Source organism: Lepus europaeus, chromosome 18 (genome assembly GCF_033115175.1).
Source record: "Lepus europaeus isolate LE1 chromosome 18, mLepTim1.pri, whole genome shotgun sequence".
Taxonomy (NCBI): Eukaryota; Metazoa; Chordata; class Mammalia; order Lagomorpha; family Leporidae; genus Lepus; species Lepus europaeus.
Genome location: NC_084844.1, coordinates 26710347 through 26729741, shown reverse-complemented (window position 1 = coordinate 26729741; position 19395 = coordinate 26710347). Strand labels below are relative to the sequence as shown.

Sequence of the window (19395 nt, the reverse complement as noted above, 5' to 3'; positions counted from 1 at the left end):
TTTCTCTCTGTCTCTCTCTCTCTCAGTGTCCACTCTGCCTGTCAAAAAAAAAAAAAAAAAAAAGAAAAGAAAAAGAAAGAAATATCCAATCTACAATATCAGGCCAATATTGTTTCATCTGTAACTCATATTATTCTTTTTTTTTTTTCAAAAGATTTATTTATTTGTTTGAAAGTCAAAGTTACATAGAGAGAGAAGGAGAGGCAGGCAGACAGAGAGAGAGAGGTCTTCCATCCACTGGTTCACTCCCTGATTGGCTGCAACAGCCGGTGCTGTGCTGATCTGGAGCAAGAAGCTTCTTCCAGGATTCCCATGCGAGTGCAGGGGCCCAAGATCTTGGACCATCTTCTACTGCTTTCCCAGATCATAGCAGAGAGCTGGATCAGAAGTAGAACAGCCAGGGCTTGAACCAGCGCCCAGATGGAATGCCAGCACTGCAGGTGGCAGCTTTACCTGCTATGCCACAGGGCTGGCCCCAGTCTTTTTTCTTTACTATAATGAAAGATACCAAGCCAGGTAATTTATAAATCAAAGAAGTTTATTTTTTTATAGGGGCTGGCGCTGTGGCATAGTAGGTAAGGCCGCCATCTGCAGTGCTGACGTCCCATATGGGCACCAGTTCGAGTCACGGCTGCTCCACTTCCAATTCAGCTCTCTGCTATGGCCTAAGAAGGAAGTAGAAGATGGCCCAAGTCCTTGGACCCCTATACCTGCATGGGAGACCCAGAGGAAGCTCCTGGCTCCTGACTTTGGATTGGCGCAGCTCCGGCTGTTGCAGCCATCTGGGGAGTAAACCAGCAGATGGAAGACCTTTTTCTCTCTCTCTCTGCCTCTTCCCTCTCTGTGTAACTCTTACTTTCAAATAAAGTAAATAAATCTTTTTTTTTTTTTTTTTTTTTTGACAGGCAGAGTGGATAGTGAGAGAGAGAGAAAGAGAAAGGTGTTCCTTTTTTTTGCCGTTGGTTCACCCCCCAAATGGCCGCTACGGCTGGCGCACTGCGGCAATCCAAAGCCAGGAGCCAGGTGCTTCTCCTGGTCTCCCATGCGGGTGCAGGGCCCAAGCACTTGGGCCATCCTCCACTGCACTCCCGGGCCACAGCAGAGAGCTGGCCTGGAAGAGGGGCAACCGGGATAGAATCCGGCGCCCCAACCGGGACTGGAACCCGGTGTGCCAGCGCCGCAAGGCGGAGGATTAGCCTGTTGAGCCACGGCACCGGCCCGTAAATAAATCTTAAAAAAAAAGTTTATTACACCCGCAGTTCTGGAGGTTCAAAAGCAGGACACCAGCATTGGCTGGGCTGTGGTGAGGACCTCAGGCAGGTGGCATTACAGTAGTGGGAGTGTGTGAGGGAGGAACTGAGACAAGAAGCCAGAGACTTTCATGCCGTTTTATAAACCCTCCTATGGGAATTACAAAGTCCCATGAGGACTACCTTAGTCCCTTGTGAGGACTGTGCCCCTAATGACCTAACCAGCTCCCACTGGGCCTTGAGTCTTTTTTTTTTTTTGAAAGATTTATTTTATTGCTGTGGCTTAATGGTGTTTTTTAGGTAACTACTGTAGTCAAAGTAACTACTTAAAGGGCTTTTTCCCCTTTTGGTCCCCTTTGCTCCAAAGAGCAGCAATTGCCAGGATTTTTTTTTTTTTTTTTTAATCTGTGGAGGCTTGCTCTTTCAAAGTGTTCATTTGTTTTTCTCTAGAACAGTAGGGCAAAACAGTCCCTATAAGCCATCTGGACTTGAAAGCATTTTGCTTCACCACAAAGCTTATTCTTCTTAGATCCTGACATAAGTCTGTATTGTCCACTGCTTTTTTTTTTTTTTTTTTAAACAGTGTCTAGTTGCTCCCAAGAGAGTTCTCTCTGAAATTGCGTCAGTGTTGTTGCTGGCCTATTAGTTGTTGAGAGAGTAAAAGGATATGTAGTGAAGGTGTGTGTGCGTGCACTCTTGTGGGTGAGAGAAACAGAAAAAAAGGAAGGGTGTATACTCTCCCAGGGTACTCTAGGCAGCTGACAACCTCTCCTGTGCTGGAGAGTGGCCAAAATTTCCAGGGAGAAGCTGGTTTTGTGTTTTGGGAAACTGCCCTCTTTCTTTTTCTTTTCTTTCTTTCTTTCTTTTCTTTTTTTTTTTTTTTTTTTAATTTATTTGACAGATAGAGTTAGACAGAGAGAGAGAGAGAGAGAGATAAGGGTCTTCCCTCCGTTGATTCACCCCCCCAAATGGCTGCTACGGCCAGAGCTATGCTGATCCGAAGCCAGGAGCCAGGTGCTTCCTCCTGGTCTTCCATGCAGGTGCAGGAGCCCAAGCACTTGGGCCATCCTCCACTGCCCTCCCGGGCCACAGCAGAGAGCTGGACTGGAAGAGGAGAAGCTGGGACTAGAACCTGGCGCCCATGTGGGATGCCAGCGCTGCAGAAGGATTAACCAAGTGAGCCATGGCGCCGGCCCTCCTACCTTCTTTCTTACCATGATTTTGGTATTGCTCAAACTACATCATGGATGTTTTAATGTTTGCCAAGTATAGGCAACCAATTCTATAGTTATGCCCCCGGAAAGATGTTAAGTCACATCGAATCAGTTACAATTGTTGTTAGACTTTTTTTTTTTTTTTTTTTTTTTGACAGGCAGAGTGGACAGTGAGAGAGAGAGACAGAGAGAAAGGTCTTCCTTTGCCGTTGGTTCACCCTCCAATGGCCGCCGTGGTTTGCGCGCTGCGGCCAGCGCACTGCGCTGATCCGATGGCAGGAGCCAGGTGCTTCTCCTGGTCTCCCATGGGGTGCAGGGCCCAAGGACTTGGGCCATCCTCCACTCACTCCCTGGCCACAGCAGAGAGCTGGCCTGGAAGAGGGGCAACCGGGACAGAATCCGGTGCCCCGACCGGGACTAGAACCCGGTGTGCCGGTGCCGCAAGGTGGAGGATTAGCCTAGTGAGCCGAGGCGCCGGCCTAGACTTCTTATAAGCATTCTTTTTTATTCTGCTTTAGAATACCTCTGACTAGGGTAAAGCCCCACAAATCCTGTTTAGTTGCAGAAAAATATTGTTATATGTCGGTTATAGTAATAAAAGGAAGCCACCTGCTTACACTGAGAACTCTATTATACATACCGCTAAAATATAGGAAGGAATCTGTTTTATACAGTCTTTCTATAGGCTGTTTGGAATGGATCCACCCTTCTGTATCCCAGTCCTGAAAAACAGAAGTCTTTTTTTTAACTTCGGACTGGAACAAACTTTATATACTATCATGATGTGTGTCATGAATTGTATGTACAATAAGTAAATGGAATTATCCTTTCACGTCAATTTCCCCTGCCTCAATATCCTATTTAAGAGTTTTATTTTGATGAACTGTACTTAGAAAAATATCAACATTTTTGTTCAGATGACAGTATTAATACAGTTTGAGCATTCCTGATCTGAAAATCCTAAATTTGAATTCCAGAATCTGGCACTCAAGAAGTTTTGGGTTGGGGAGCATTCTGGATTTCCAGGTTTTGGATTTAGGATGCTCAGCTGGCAAAGTCTATGCAAATATTACAAAATTCAAACTCTGAAACACTTCTGGTCCCAAGCATTTCCAATAAGGGATACTCAACCTAAGTTTGATTTACCAAATTTTCCTAAACTGAGTTGCAAATGAATTAAGTAAAGGTCATGGTTAGCTCTTTTACCACCATTACAAAGATATAGGCCCAATATAAATTAAAAATATTATCCTAATAACAATAAAAAGAGTAGAATAGGTAGGAACAGTTTTATTATATTCTTAAAATTGTGTCTGTGGGGCAGCTGTTATGGTGTAGCAGGTTAAACCACTGCTTGTGATGCTGGCATCCCATATGGTATCTGTTTGAGTCCCAGCTGCTTCACTTCTGATCCAGCTCGCTGTTAATGTGCCAGGGAAAGCAGCAGAAGGTGACCCAAGTGCTTTTGCTTGAGCCCTGCACCCACATGGGAAACCTGGATGAAGCTCCTGGCTCCTAGCTTCAACCTGGCTGTTGCAGCCCCTTGGGAAGTGAACCAGCAGATCTCTCTGTCTCTCCTTCTTTCTCTTTCACTCTGTCAAGTAAATAAATTTTAAAAATAAAAAAAGAATTATATCTATGAGCTACATTGAATCTGTTCCCTTTGTATTAACATAATGTTTACATGAGATTTGTGTTATAATTATCATGCGTTTGCTGTGACCCTGAGAATTTTAGTGTATTAATAAATTACTTAAAAAGAGGGCTGTATTTTGCATCTTCACTCTTTGTTATTTTTTTTTTTTTAAGATTCATTTTATTTATTTTAAAGGCAGAGTTACAGAGAGAAGGAGGGGAGAGAGAGGTCTTCCATCTGCTGGTCTTCTCCTCAAACGGCCGTTACACTCAGGGCTGGGCCAAACTGAAGCCAGGAGACAGAAACTCCATCAGAGTCTCCTATGTGGGTGCAGGGGCCCAAGCACTTGGCTGTCTTCTGCTGCTTTCCTGCCGGATCTGGAACCAACACCCATATGGGATGTTGGCATTGCAGGTGATGGTTTAACCCATTACATCACCCACCCTTTGTTATTTTAAAATATATAAATAATCCATTAAGTGAAAGAAAAAAAGCAAAAAATAAAATTTAGACTTTAAGGATGAGGCTGCTCTGGTGCAGTGGGTAAAGCCACCACCTGCAGGCCTGCATCCCATATGGGCGCTGGTTCAAGTCCCGGCTGCTCCATGTCCAAACCAGCTCTCTGCTATGGCCTGGCAAGGCAATAGAAGACGTTCCAAGTCCTTGGGCCCCTGCAACCATGTGGGAGACCTGGAAGAAGCTCCTGGCTCCTGGCTCCTGGCTTCAGAACGGCACAACTCGAACCGTCTTCCTCTGCTTTCCCAGGCACATTAACAGGGAGCTGGATTGGAAGTGGAGCAACCTGGATCCAAACGGGAGCCCATATGGAATGCCAGTGTCTCAAGCAGCTGCTTAATCTCCTGTGCCACATTGCTGGAGATTTTTATTTATTTATTTGAAAAGCAGAGTTAGAGAGGGGAAGAGATAGAGCGAGATCTTCCATCCTCTGCTTCACTTCACAAATGGCTGCAACAGTGATGGCAGGGCCAGGCCAAGAGCCTGAAACTCCATCTGGGTCACTCATGTGGGTTGCAGGGGCCCAAGTACTTGGGCCTTCTTCTGCTGCATTCCCAGGCACATTAGCAGCCAGGACTTGAGTGGTACTTATATGGGATACTGGTGTTGCAGGTAGTGGCTTAACCCATTGCCCCACCACTCTGGCCCTGTATAGTTTTTTTCATGATACGCATTTTCTGTGAACTTTTTGAAGATTCCCCAAACCTTTTCTTTTGCCTGTTGTTTTTCCCCCTGTTATGTAAGAGTAAGAATACATTGTTATGGGCATATGTATCTTTTTTTTTTTTAAAGATTTATTATTTATTTGAAAGAGTTGCAGAGAGAGGAAGAAATGAAAAAGAGAGATCTTCCATCTATTGATTCACTCCCCAAATGGCTACAGTAGCTGAGGCTGGGCCAGGTCAAAGCCAGGAGCCTGGAACTCTATCCAGGTCTCCCATGTGGGAGGCAGGGGCCAAGCAGTTCGGCCATCATCTGCTGCCTTCACAAATGCATTAGCAAGGAAATGGATCTAAAATGGAGCAACTGGAACTTGAACACATGCTCATGTTATGCCATCAAGCAGGTAGTTACTTAACCTGCTGCACCAAGACACTGGCCCCTGGGCATATGCATCTTAATCTTTATTCCAGGTTCTTGCCCTCACAGAAATAAGAATTCAAAGCAGCGATTTAAGTACAGTGTGCATGTGAGAGCAGGACTTATTTAAGAGAGGGAGAAAATATACATTTACACGAGAATGTGGACAACCCCACACAGAGTTACCTATCATAAGTAGACCAGAGTTGCCTACAAGGAGAGAGATTGGAAGGAGGCCAAAGAACCCAGAAGCCAAAAGCAAAGGGTGTTTCTGTATGTGTCAGTCCCTTTTCTGAGGTAGGGAATGGTGTCCTCACTGAATATACAGGGTGGAGATTAGGATGTGTTATGCTTTCTGGGAGTTTCATGGCCCCTCTGTGTGGAACTTGATTTCCACATGGCCATCATAGCTTCTTCTCCATCTGGTCCTAGATAAGACACAGGTGAATCATGGGAAACTTGTCGTACTAGATTGAGAGGTAGGGGGTAGAGTTACAATGCAGTGCTACACAGAAATTATGAAAAACAATTTCAGATTTATTTATTCTTACCTAACTCCCTGCCTAGCTATCAGTACTACACATAATATTTCTTTTTCTTTTTTTAAAGATTCATTTATTTGAGAGAGAGGGCGAGACAGAGAGAGTCTTCCATCCACTGGTTCACTCCTCAAATGGCTGCAGCTGCCGGAGCTGGGCCTATCCAAAGCCAGGTGTTTCTGCCAGGTCTCCCACGTGATTGCAGAGGCCCAAGCACTTGGACCTTCTTCCACTGCTTTCCCAGGCCATTAGCAGGGAGCTGTATCAGAAATGGAGCAATACAGATTCCACTGGCACCCTTATGGGTTGCCGGCAGTGCAGGCAGAGGCTTAACCTACTACGCCTCAGTGCTGGCCCCTACGTATAACATTTTTATCAATGCCTGTAAGGAATGCATATTAAAAAATCCTTTTGGGGGGGTGGCACCGTGGCTCACTTGGCTAATCCTCTGTCTGCGGCGCCAGCATCCCATATGGGCGCTGGGTTCTAGTCCCGGTTGCTCCTCTTCTAGTCCAGCTCTCTGCTGTGGCCCGGGAGGCCAGTGGAGGTTGGCCCAAGTGCTTGCGCCTGCACCCGCGTGGGAGACCAGGAAGAAGCACCTGGTTCTTGGCTTCTGATCGGCATAGCTCCGGCCATGGCGGCCATTTGAGGGGTGAACCAACGGAAGGAAGACCTTTCTCTCTGTCTCTCTCTCTCACTGTCTAACTCTGTCAAATAAATAAAAAATATATATATATATTTAAAAAAAAAAAACAGACACGGATTTAAGGCCTTGGGCTTCTCCCTTTCAGTCCATCACCTTTTTTAAAAAAAAAAAAAAATCCTTTTGGGGCTGACGCTATGGTGTAGCAGGTAAAGCCTCCACCTGCAGTGCCAGCATCCCATTTGGGCACCAGTTTGAGTCCCAGCTGCTCCACTTCCAATCCAGCTCTCTGCTATGGCCTGGGAAAGCAGTGGAAGATGGCTCAAGTCCTTGGGCCCCTGCACCCGCGTGGGAGACCTGGAAGAAGTTCCTGGCTCCTGGCTTTGGTTTTGCACAGCTCTGGCTGTTTTGTGGCCAATTGGAGATGGAAGACCCCTTCTCTCTCTCTCTCTCTCTGCCTCTCCTTCTCTCTCTGTGTAACTCTTTCAAATAAATAAATGAACCTTTTAAAAAAATCCTCTTTTAATACTTTAAGAGTTTTTGATATACATATCTAACCTTCAGATGGCTTGTAACAGTTATGCTCCCAGTGAGTCAACTCATTTATAACTACAATTTCCATATATGCACTTGAATACCTCACAGGTATTTTCAGCTTATCTTGATATTGAAAATCTATATGTTATAATATTCTTACCTCTTTCCTGGTCTGCTTATTATTTTTTCCATATCTTCTTCACTAAATAAGTTAAACTACTATCTATACCCTTGCTTAAACAGGAAGTGTAGACTTTTTAAAAAGTATTTATTTATTTGAAAGATTATCAGAGACAGAGAGAAGGAGAGAGAGAGGTCTTCTATCCATTGGTTCACTTCCCAGATGACCACAACAGCCAGTTCTGAGCCACTCCACATAGGAACTCCCTCCCTCTTGAGTGGACAGTGAGAGAGACAGAGAGAAAGGTCTTCCTTTTCCGTTGGTTCACCCCCCAATGGCCGCTGCGGCCAACGCTCTGCAGCCGGCGCACTGCACTGATCCGAAACAAGGAGCCAGGTACCTCTCCTGGTCTCCCAGACAGGTGCAGGGCCAAAGCACTTGGGCCATCCTCCACTGCACTCCCGGGCCACAGCAGGGAGCTGGACTGGAAGAGGAGTAACCGGGACAGAATCCGGTGCCCCGACTGGGACTAGAACCCGGGGTGCTGGCGCCGCAGGTGGAGGATTAGCCTATTGAGCCGTGGTGCCAGCCTCTTGGGCCATCTTATGCTGCCTTCCCAGGTGTGTTAGCAGGGAGCTGGATTGGATTGGAAGCAGAGCAGCCAGGACTCAAACCTGCGCTCTGATATCGGATGCTGACCTCACAAGTGACAGCTTAACCTGAAGCATGAGTGGCGTTCAGTATACTCAATATGCTCCCATGCCCTCAGGTCCTTGCATGCTACGGGCCTTCTCTGTTTTCTAGCTTCGTCTTAGGCTATTCTCTTTCTCTCTTGGGCTTTGTCTTAGTTTTCCAGATTCATCTTGGCTATTCTGGGTTTCTTGGAACAGAGCTCTTTTTGCTTGATGAACATTTATTCATCTTTGAGGTGTCAACTTAAAAGGGAATCTCCCGGCTGGCGCCGCGGCTCACTTGGCTAATCCTCTGCCTGCGACACTGGCACCCCGGGTTCTAGAACCAGTTGGGGCACCGGATTCAGTCCCGGTTGCTCCTCTCCCAGTCCAGCTCTCTGCTGTGGCCCTGGGAAGGCAGTGGAGGATGGCCCATAGTGCTTGGGCTCTGCACCCACATGGGAGACCAGGAGGAAGTACCTGGCTCCTGGCTTCGGATCGGCGCACCGCCGGCCATAGCAGCCACTTGGGGAGTGAACCAACGGAAAAAGGAAGACCTTTCTCTCTGTCTCTCTCTCTCTAACTCTGCCTGTAAAAAAAGAGAGAGAGAGAGAGAGAGAATCTCCCTTATCAAGTTAGTTCCTTCATTATATACTTTTTGGGATCTTGTTCTATTTCTTGTGTCACATATATGGTTACAGTATGGTTGCCCTATTTGCAAACTAGAATTCCATGATTTTAAAAGTTTTGTATTCAGGGGCCAGTGTTGTGTGCAGTGGGTTAAGCTACCACATGTGATGCTGGCATCCCATATTCTGAGCACTGGTTCATGTCCCAGCTGCTCTACTTCCAATCCGTCACCCTGCTAATGTACCTGGGAAAGCAGCAGGAGATGACCCAAGTCCTTGGATCCCTGCCACCCACGTGGAAGTCTTGTTTGGAGTTCCTGGCTCCTGGCTTTGGCCCCAGCTATTGTAGCCATCAGAGGAGTGAACCAGCAGTTAGTAGATATGTTTCTCTCTGTCTGCCATTTCTTCTGTCACTCTGCCTTTCAAATAAATAAAATAAATATTGGGGCTGGCGCTGTGGCACAGCGGGTTAACGTCCTGGCCTGAAGCACCAGCATCCCATATGAGACCCAGGTGCTCTATTTCCCGTCCAGCTCTCTACTATGGCCTGGGAAAGCAGTAAAAGATGGCCCAAGTCCTTGGGCCCCTGCTCCCGCATGGGAGACCTGGAGGAAGCTCCTGGTTTCTGGCTTCGGATCAGCACAGCTCTGGCCATTGCAGCTACCTGGGGAGTGAACCAGTGGATGGGAGACCTCTCTCTCTCTAACTCTGATTTATTTATTTATTTGAAAGGCAGAGTTACAGAGATAGAGGGAAAGAAAGAGTTCTTCAATCCACTGGTTCACTCCCCAAATGGCTGCAATGGCCGAGGCTGGGGTAGGCCAAAGCCAAGAGCCAGGAGCTTCTTCCAGGTCTCCCATGTAGGTACAGGGGCTCAAGCATTTGGGCTGTCCCCACTGCTTTCCCAGGCCATCAACAGGGAGCTGGTTTGGAAGTGGAGCAGCTGGGGTCTTGAACCAGAGCCCATGTGGGATGTCAGAATCACAGATGGTTTTACCTGCTACGCCACGCTTCTCAACCACCTACACTTGAAACTCTGTGGGTGTTCAGGTCCCTTAGATAAAAATGACTTAATATTTGTACATAACCTATGTACATCCTCCTGTGTACTTTAAATCATCTCTGGATTACTTACAGTATCCGATACAAGGTAAATGCACATAAAGAGTTGTTATACTGTACTGTCTACGGAATAATGACAAAGGGGAAAGTATGTATGTGTTAAGTACAGATACAGTGTTTTTATTTTTATTCATGTATTTCCGTGTTTGTGGAACCCATGAGTACCTAGGCCAACTATACTTCACAGTGTTCTGTTTCCTAAACTACTCTACCCTTCAGCAATTTCTAGTTTTGAGGTTACCTTTATTACCAGGGGCATTTCCTAAAATAAAGGTTCAAAACTAGCCTATTTGATGGGTATTTTTCTTGGGTAAAAATTTATAATATTCCAATCACTTGTTGCTTTTTCTTGATTGCTCTCGGAAGGCTGTTAAAGGGTTTGTCCTGCTAGGCTTTTGGTGCATTATGTGATCTATTATGATGTACTATCAGAATTGAGGAGCATTTATTTTGTTGCATTTTAGTGATCAGCATTGTAAATAACAGTACGTTTCTTTTTTTTTTTTTTAAAGATTTATTTTATTTATTTGAATAAATGGCCAGAGCTGCGCTGACCCAAAGTCAAGAGCCAGGAGCTTCTTCCAGGTTTCCCATGTGGGTGCAGGGGCCCAAGGACTTGGGCCTTCTCCTGCTTTCCCAGGCATAGCAGAGAGCTAGGTCGGAAAGAGAGCAGCTGGGACTTGAACTGGCGCCCATATGGGATGCTGGCACTGAAGGTGGTGGCTTTACCCACTACACCACAGTGCCTGCCTCGAAACTTTCTTCTTTTTGCTGTGTTTACTTAAAGCAGTATAGACATAAGGCTTCAATAGTCATAATGTGAAAAATTTTGAGGCTTGAATCTTGTAGGTAAGCATAAGTAATATGCTTGTAGTGTAAACTTATATCGGTGACTGGTTAAGTTATGGATTATTCATGTTCTCCTGTAGCCAAGCTGGGTCACTCAGAAGTGAAGCAGAGATGTGACTTTGAACAGATGTGAGTCGTTATGATGTTTCTTCTACCAGTCAGACAGGTGTTCTGAATAAGCAAAATGATGCTAGAATTTTTTGCTAGGAGTTCAGTATTGCAGCATTTTTTAAAAAAGATTTATTTGTGGGCCAGCACTGTGGCTTAGTGTGCTAAGCCTCAGCCTTCAGTGCTGGAATCCCATACGTACGCTTGTTCAAGTCCCAGCTGTGCCTCTTTCATTCCAGCTCTCTGCTGTGGCCTGGGAAAACAGTGGAAGATGACCCAAGTCCTTGGGCCTCTGCACCCATGTGGGAGACCTGGAGAAGCTCCTGGCTCCTGACTTTGGATCAGCTCATTTCTGGCCTTTGCGGCCAACTGGGGAGTGAACCAGTGGTTGGAAGACCTCTCTCTGTGTCTCTCCCTCTCTCTGTTTGTAACTCTCTCTCTCAAATAAATAAAAAAGATTTACTTTTTATTTACATGAGAGGGAGGGAGGGAGGGAGAGGGAGAGCAGGTAGAGAGGGAGAGGGAGAGGGAGAAGAGGAAGGGAGAGGTCTTCCATCCACTGGTTTATTTCCCAGTTGGGTGCCAGAGCTGAGCTGATCTGAAGCAAGGAGCCAGGAGCTTCTTCCAGGTCTTCCAAGTAGGTACAGGGGCCCAAGCACACATGGGTCATCTTCCACTGCTTTCCCAGGCCACAGCAGAGAGCTGGGTCAGAAGAGGAGCAGCCCACAGGTGGAGGCTTAGCCCGCTATGCCACAGTGCCGGCCCATATTGCAGCATTTTAAGTGTTAACTTGGTAAGCGTCTGCTGAATATTTTCTAAAACAGCACTTTATCCATAACACAAAAGGAGCCTAAAATAAGAATTTTTTGTTACCTACATAGATATGGGAGTTAAGTTAGCCAAGGGAACAAGCCAAAAAAAATTATATTTTCTTATTAATTCTAAATCTTTACTTACATACTCAAGCAAAATGTTGAAATAACTTACTCAGACTTCATAGGTGCTGCTTTTCTATTTAATGTCATCTTACATGATTTGCTTGCCAGATTTTGCTTGTAACCAGTGGAGGCTTGGAAGGCAAGAGTAAAGGGGTGCTCACAGAATGTTCTCTTTGCCTGGCACATGGTAAATAGATGTTTCTTGAATGAGTGATTTTAGCTTGCTTCTTCTATTTGCTGTATCCTTTATTGCTTCTACATGTGGTCATCTTTAGATTAATATTACAGAAAAATTAACAGTGCTTGTTTGGTGAGTTTCCCCAGAAGCCTCACAAAAATGGAATACTTTCATAAAAAATTATAATGCAAGAGATCTTTGAGCTCCCTGAGAAAAAAAATAGATAAAACTTGGGGTGCATGGAGCCTTTTTTTCTAGGGAAACATGGAGATATAGATATATAGATATATAAAGTTTCCATATAGATCTCTGGACCCATTTTAGAGGTGGTAGGTTTCAAACTTCAAACATGAACAAAAATTTAATCAAATGGCCCTTGAAGGAAAGTAGATGACTGTGCTGAGAAGCTTTCAGTTTCTTGTGATACAAACAAACTCAAACAAACTCACTTAGGAAAGGAATTTTTTTTGGCTTATGTAACTGGAAAAAAAAAAAAAACACATCAGAAAAATGCTGACTCTAGGAACTGCTGCTGAATGAAGGACTCTGAATTGAAAACCATGCTGGGGGCCGACGTTATGAGCTGCCACCTGCAGCACCAGCATCCCATACGGACACTGGCTCATATCCCAGCTGCTCGACTTCCAGTCCAGCTCCCTACTGATAGCTTGAGAAAACGCTTGGGCCTCTGCACCTGAGTGGGAACCTAGAAAAAGCTCCTGGCTCCTGGCATCAGCATGCCCAGCTCTGGTTGTTGTGGCCATTTGGGGACTAAGCCAGCGGATGGAAGATCTCTCTCTGTATCTCTCCCTTCCTCTCCATAACTCTGGCTTTCAAATAAACAACAACAACAAAAAAAATCTTAAAAATATTTTTTATTAGTTTTGTTTGAAAAAGAGACACAGAGGCCCGGCGCCGCGACTCAATAGGCTAATCCTCTGCCTGTGGTGCCGGCACACCGGGTTCTAGTCCCAGTCAGGGCACCGGATTCTGTCCTGGTTGCCCCTCTTCCAGTCCAGCTCTCTGCTGTGGCCCTGGGAAGGCAGTGGAGGATGGCCTAAATTCTTGGGCCCTGCACCTACATGGGAGACCAGGAGGAAGTACCTGGCTCCTGGCTTCAGATCAGCGCGGTGCGCCAGCCGTGGTGGCCATTGCAGGGTGAACCAAAGGCAAAAGGAAGACCTTTCTCTCTGTCTCTCTCTCTCTCTCTCTCTCTCTCTCACTGTCCACTCTGCCTGTCAAAAAAAAAAAAAAAAAAAAAAAAAAAGAGAGACACAGAGAAACAACAGACAGAGATTTCCTATTTGCGCGTTCACTTCCTAAATACCCAAAAAAGCTGGGCTGGGCCAGGCTGAAGCCAGCATCCTGGAACTCAGTCTGAGTCTCCCACATGGGTGAGAGAGACCATTGAGCCATCACCTGCTTCCTCCCCGAATATACATTAGCAGGAACCTGGAATGGGACCTGGACCCTAAGCATTCCAACGTGGAATACTGGCATCGTAACCACTATTTAACATCCAACCCAATAGTATCTTTACTTAGGGTTTTCCTTCTCTTTGTTCTTTTTTTTTTTTTTTTTTTCCCCTGTACTTAAAATTTTTATCTTGCCTCCTCTTACTTTACATTGTAAAAATGTCAGTTTACTGCTTAAGTCTGCTAAATTCTTAAGAGATTTTAGAGGAGGGGGGTAGTATTGTAATTCACTTTCTATTTACTTTACAGAATACCTGAGACTGGGTAGTTTATAAAGAAGAGTTTATTGTGACTTATGGATGGTTCTAGAGGCTGGGAAGTACGTGATCAAGTGGCTGAATCTGGTGAGAGCCTTGTCTGCTTTAACTCACGGTGGAAAGCAGAAGGGCAAGTGGGCATGTGCAGAAGAGGCAAAACACCAAGGGACTGCCTTGCTCTTGCAGTAACTAGTCCTTTGAAGGAGAACTTAAGACACAAAGACACTAATCCATTTTAATGACCTAATCATCTCTTTCAACATTGTTACATTGGGAATCATATTTCAACTTGAGTTTTGGCAAGGATAAATCACATCTAAAGCATAGCAGGTAGCATTCCTCCTAATAATGAGCAAATGTCCCAGAAAAGGTTTTGACAAGTCTGGTTCAAGTCATATACCTACCCCTAGGGAAGTGGAATCATCACCAGTCAAAAATCATGGGCTGAATAGAATTAGCGTGAAACTAGGCTGAGCAAGTTCCCCAAAGGAAGGGAATGTGAATTGATAGAAAACAGTCTTCTACAGTGATTGAAAAATTTGAGTACATAGGGTGCAAGTTAACTATGACACAGCAGGTTAAGCCACCACTTGGGTTGTCTACATCCCATATCAGAGTGCATGGGATCAACTCCTGCCTCTGCTTTTTTTTTTTTTTTTTTAAATGTTTATTTTAAAAGATAAATTTAAAGACAGAGAAAAGGAGAGACAGAGAGGTCTTCACCCGCTGGTTTACTCCCTAAATGGCCTCAGTGACCGAACTAGGGTCTGAAGCCAGGAGCTTCTTCTGGATCTCCCATGCAGGTACAGGAGCCCAAGGACTTGGGCCATTTTCTACTGCTTTAAAGGCCGTAGCAAGAGAGCTGGATTGGAAGAGGAGCAGCTGGGACTTGAACTGACACCCATATGGGATGCTGGCACCATAGGTGGAGGCTTTAGCTCACTAAAGCCACAGCACTGCCTCTCCTCCTCCCTTTTTTTAAGATTCATTTATTTATTTGAAAGGCAGAGCTACAGAGAGGCAGAGGCTGAGAGAGAGAGATCTTCCATCTCCAAATGACCTCAATGGCTGGATCTGGGTCAATCCAAAGCCAAGAGCCAGGAGCTTCTTCCGGGTCTCCCATGTGGGTGCAGGGGCCCAAGGACTTGGGCCATCTTCCACTGCTTTCCCAGGCCATAGCAGAGAGCTGGATCAGAAGTGGAGCAGCAGGGACTCGAACTGGTGCCCACATGGGATGCTGGCACTGTAGGAGGCAGCTTACGTGCTACACAACAGAGTCGGCTGCTGCTGCCTTTGCTTCTGATCTAGCTCCCTACTAATGTGCCTGGGAGGCAAGAGATGGTGGCCCAAGTATTTGGGTTCCTGCCAACTACATGGGAGACTCAACTGGAGTTCCTGGCTCCTGGTTTTGGCCTGGCCCAGACCTGGCTGTTGTGGGCATTTAGAGAGTGAATCAGTGAGTGGAAGATACCTCTTTCTCGCTCTCCGCTTTTCAGATAAATAAATAAATAAATAAATAAATATTTAAGGACCTGTGCTATGGCTCACTTGATTAATCCTCCACATGGGCGCTGGGTTCTAGTCCTGGTTACTCCTCTTCCAGTCCAGCTCTCTGCTGTGGCCCAGGAAGACAGTGGGGGATGGCCTCGAGTGCTTGGGCTCTACACCCACGTGGGAGACCAGGAGGAAGCACCTGGCTCCTGGCTTCGGATCGGCTCAGCGCCGGCGGTAGCGGCCGTTTAGGGAGTAAACCAGTGAAAGGAAGACTTTTCTCTCTCTCTGTCTCTCACTGTCTATAACTCTACCTGTCAAATAAATAAAGTAAATAAATAAACATTTAAAATAAATAAATGAACTTTAAAAAGAAAGAAAAATTTGAGGACAAATAAAGTAGATGGACTGGAAAAATTTACATTGAAATGAGAGTGTATTTAATAATAGCTAAGTTTTTCCATGTGTTATATATTGTTCTATGTGAGTTTCTGTTTTTGGCTGTCCAAATTTTATTCATTTACTTAGTCATTTGTAACAAATATGTGATGCCATATACCTCATCATTCTTTGCATGGGGAATACAGTAGTGGGTAGAACAAAACTCTACCTTCATGTAGCCTATATTCTAGTGAGGGCAGGTAAATAATAAGTAAGTTATTCAAATAGCATGTTAGATTGGGATAAATGTTCTGGAAAAAATAAGTGGGGAAGAGAAATAAGGAATGGCTACTGCAGCTTTATTTAACTGAGAGGCAGAGAGACAGAGACAGAGATCTTCATCCACTGGTTCACTGCCCTCAGATGTCCATAGCAGGACTGGACCAGGCCAAAGCCAGTGGCCTGGAACTCAGTTGCATCTCTTACAAGGGTGGCATTGACCTAACTACTTGAGTCAGCACCTGCTGCCTTCTTCAGAGTACACATTACTCTGTGTACTGAGGCACTTTGATATGGGATGTAGATGTCCTAAATATGGTATCTTAACTGATGCACCAAACACTTAACCCTGATATTGTGGTTTTTAAATGAGGTAGCCAAAGAAGGCCTCACTGAGAAGGTAACATTTGGATATTATGAGGAAGCAAGCCTTGTAGATAGCTGCAGAAAGAGAAATCCAAGCTGAAGGTAGAAATGCAAAGTGAAAATTGAATCAGAATGGGAAGAAGGGGACAAAGGAAATAAGTAGGAAATGATGTCAAAGAATTCTGTAAGAGGGTGGTGGAACAGAAGCTCTAGGTCCTGGGAGGCTATGGCTAGTTCATAGATAAAGAATGTAAGCCATCAGAGGGCCTTGTGTAGAGAAGATGGTTTATCTGACTGATTTTAAAGGATCGCCCTAAATTTGAAAGTCAAAACAAAAAAGAATCACCCTAACTGCTTATTGAGAATGCATTGTAGAGAAGCAAGAATGGAAGGAAGGAGACTTATTAAGAGGTTATTGCTAATCCAGTAATCCAGGCTATAGGTAATGCTGGTGTAGAACAGGGTGGTGGTGGAGGTGATGAAAAGCGATTAGACCCAAAGGTAAATTTGCTGATGGATTGGATATGAGGTGTTAGACAAGAGTCAAAGCTCACTCCAAAGTTTTAGACCTAGACAGTTGACCATAGTAGTTTAATGAGCTAGAGAAGACCAGGAGAGGAACAAGTGTTAACATGATAAAATTTAAGATGCTTATTAGACATCTAAGTGAAGATATCCATTAGGCAATTGGACATACAAATCTGGAATTGAGGTCTGGGCTAAAGACAGAAAGTTGGAAATACAGTTAGTGTTTAAACCTATGAAACTGGATGAGATCACTAGGGAATAAGAATAAACAAGGAAGGGATAATTTGTCCAAGGACCTAGCATTCCATTATGAAGAAGTTGAATAGAAGAGGAGATACAGAAGGAAACAAGGAAATGTCCTGGGAGCCAAATTGGAGGGAAAAAAAAAGGTTTTAAGGAGGAATGATCAATTGTCTAATGTTGCTGATAGAACAATAAGTTAAAGACTTTGAGATTTGATGATTGCATTTAACTATAATCCCTTTAATGTGAATAATTTTGGTAAATTGGATTTCATTGTTGGAGATATTTCTGGTGTGTGCCCTTTTTAAGGAAATTAAACTCCATGGTTCAGATATGTCTATAAGACTACCTATCAGTCAGATAATCATTTATCAAATATTTATTTTTGTTATCTGTTTATACATATTATGCATTTAAAAATGATGTCCTGGGAAGTGTGTTTGGAATAGTGGTTAAGATGCTGCCTGTTCAAGTAGTTGGATCCCTGCTACCACTGTGGGAGACCTGGATGGAGCTCCAGACACCTGACTTCAGCCTGACCCAGCCCTGGCTGCTGTGGGCATCTGAGATGTGAACCAATGGATGGGTGATAGCTCTCTGTCTCTTTCTGCTTCTCAAATAAATAAAATAAAAGACAAAGCAAAAATCAGGTCTTGAACTCAAGAATATGGAAGTATACTAAAAGAATGATCTCTTTGTAGTAGAATATACTCAAATGTTTTTCCTTTGGGGAATGTCTATTTTTTTTTTTTTTTTTTTGACAGGCAGAGTAGATAGTGAGAGAGAGAGAGACAGAGAGAAAGGTCTTCCTTTGCCGTTGGTTCACCCTCCAATGGCCGCTGCGGCTGGCGCATCTCGCTGATCCGAAGCCAGGAGCCAGGTGCTTCTCCTGGTCTCCCATGCGGGTGCAGGGCCCAAGGACTTGGGCCATCCTCCACTGTACTCCCAGGCCATAGCAGAGAGCTTGCCTGGAAGAGGGGCAACCGGGATAGAATCTGGCGCCCCAACCGGGACTAGAACCCAGTGTGCCGGCGCCACAAGGCGGAGGATTAGCCTGTTAAGCCACGGTGCCGGCCTTGGGGAATGTCTATTATATGAAGTGGAAACAGTTATAAACAAATTCTTTTGTCATATATTTATAATGGGAGGTTTTTAAATTTAATTTTTATAGAGAAAATAAAAATCAAATTCATAATTCTGAGATCTCTTTAAGTAGTTATACCTAATTGTGAGTCCTTTTTTGTTTTATTTATTTTTTTAAGATTTATTTATTTATTTGTAAGGCAGATATATAGAGAGAGAGACAAAGAGATCTTCCATCCTCTGGTTCATTTCCCCAAATGGCCACAAGGGCAGGAGCTGAGCCTAACTAGAGCCATGAGCTTCCTCTGGGCTTCCCACATGGTTGCCCGGGTCCAGGGGCTCAGGCAGTCTTCTGCTGCTTTTCCCAAGTGCATTACCAGGGAGTTGGATCAGAAGTAGAGAAGCTGGTACTCAAACTGCCACCCATACGGGGTGCCAGCATTATAGGCAGTGGCTTAACCTACTATGCCACATGTTCGTTTTTATTTAAAGATTTATTTTATTTATTTGAAAGGGAGAGTGACAAAGAAAGAGAAAGAAAGATCATCCATGTGCTGGTTCACTCCCCAGATGACCTCAATGGCCAGGACTGGGCCAGGTCGAAACCAGAAGTTAAGAACTCCATCTGGATCTCCCACATGGTGGTAGAGACTCAAGTATTTGGGCCCTCTTCCACTGGCTTCCCAGGCACATTAGCAGGGAGCTGAATCAGAAGCAAAGCAGCTGGGACTTGAAATAGTGCTTTGAAATGGGATGCTGGTGTCACAGGCCGTGGCTTAACCTACTGCATCACAACACTGGCCCCTAATTGTGATTTTTGATAGTAAGAAGCAGAGGAGTTGAAAATATAGAAAAAATTTCATTTCCTCTGATGACAATATATATTGTTCTTCTTTATTAGAAATTCATTGAATTTGAAGACTCTCAAGAACAGGAAAAAAAGGACCTACAGACCCGGGTGGAATCTTTAGAATCTCAAACAAGACAACTTGAACTCAAAGCAAAAAACTATGCTGACCAGAGTAAGTAAAAATACCTTTCCTCATAAGTACACTTTAAAGAGTGGGCTCTAATAGTGCGTGAGCTCTTCCTGACGTTTCGCTGTGGTTCCAGCTGTGTGTTCGGAGTTGTCATCCTGCACTAAAGAATGAGACTCAAGAGTGAGCTAGGGTTAGTTCTATATTCACATTTTCATGTAGCACCCATGTATGCAGAAGTGACTAAATGCATGCGTGTGGATCATTTCTTCTAACTTTGATCA

The 19395-nt window shown here is 44.6% G+C and overlaps 1 protein-coding gene across 4 annotated transcripts in view; it reads left to right on the top strand.

Moving 5' to 3' along the window:
• SPAG9 (sperm associated antigen 9) overlaps positions 1-19395 on the top strand; it is a 168943-nt gene that overhangs the window by 24808 nt on the left and 124740 nt on the right. For all 4 annotated transcript variants that reach the window (XM_062175018.1, XM_062175017.1, XM_062175015.1 and 1 more), the window contains exon 2: positions 19036-19156. In XM_062175018.1, the coding sequence (XP_062031002.1) occupies positions 19036-19156 (121 nt within the window). The remainder of the gene's footprint in view (positions 1-19035; positions 19157-19395) is intronic.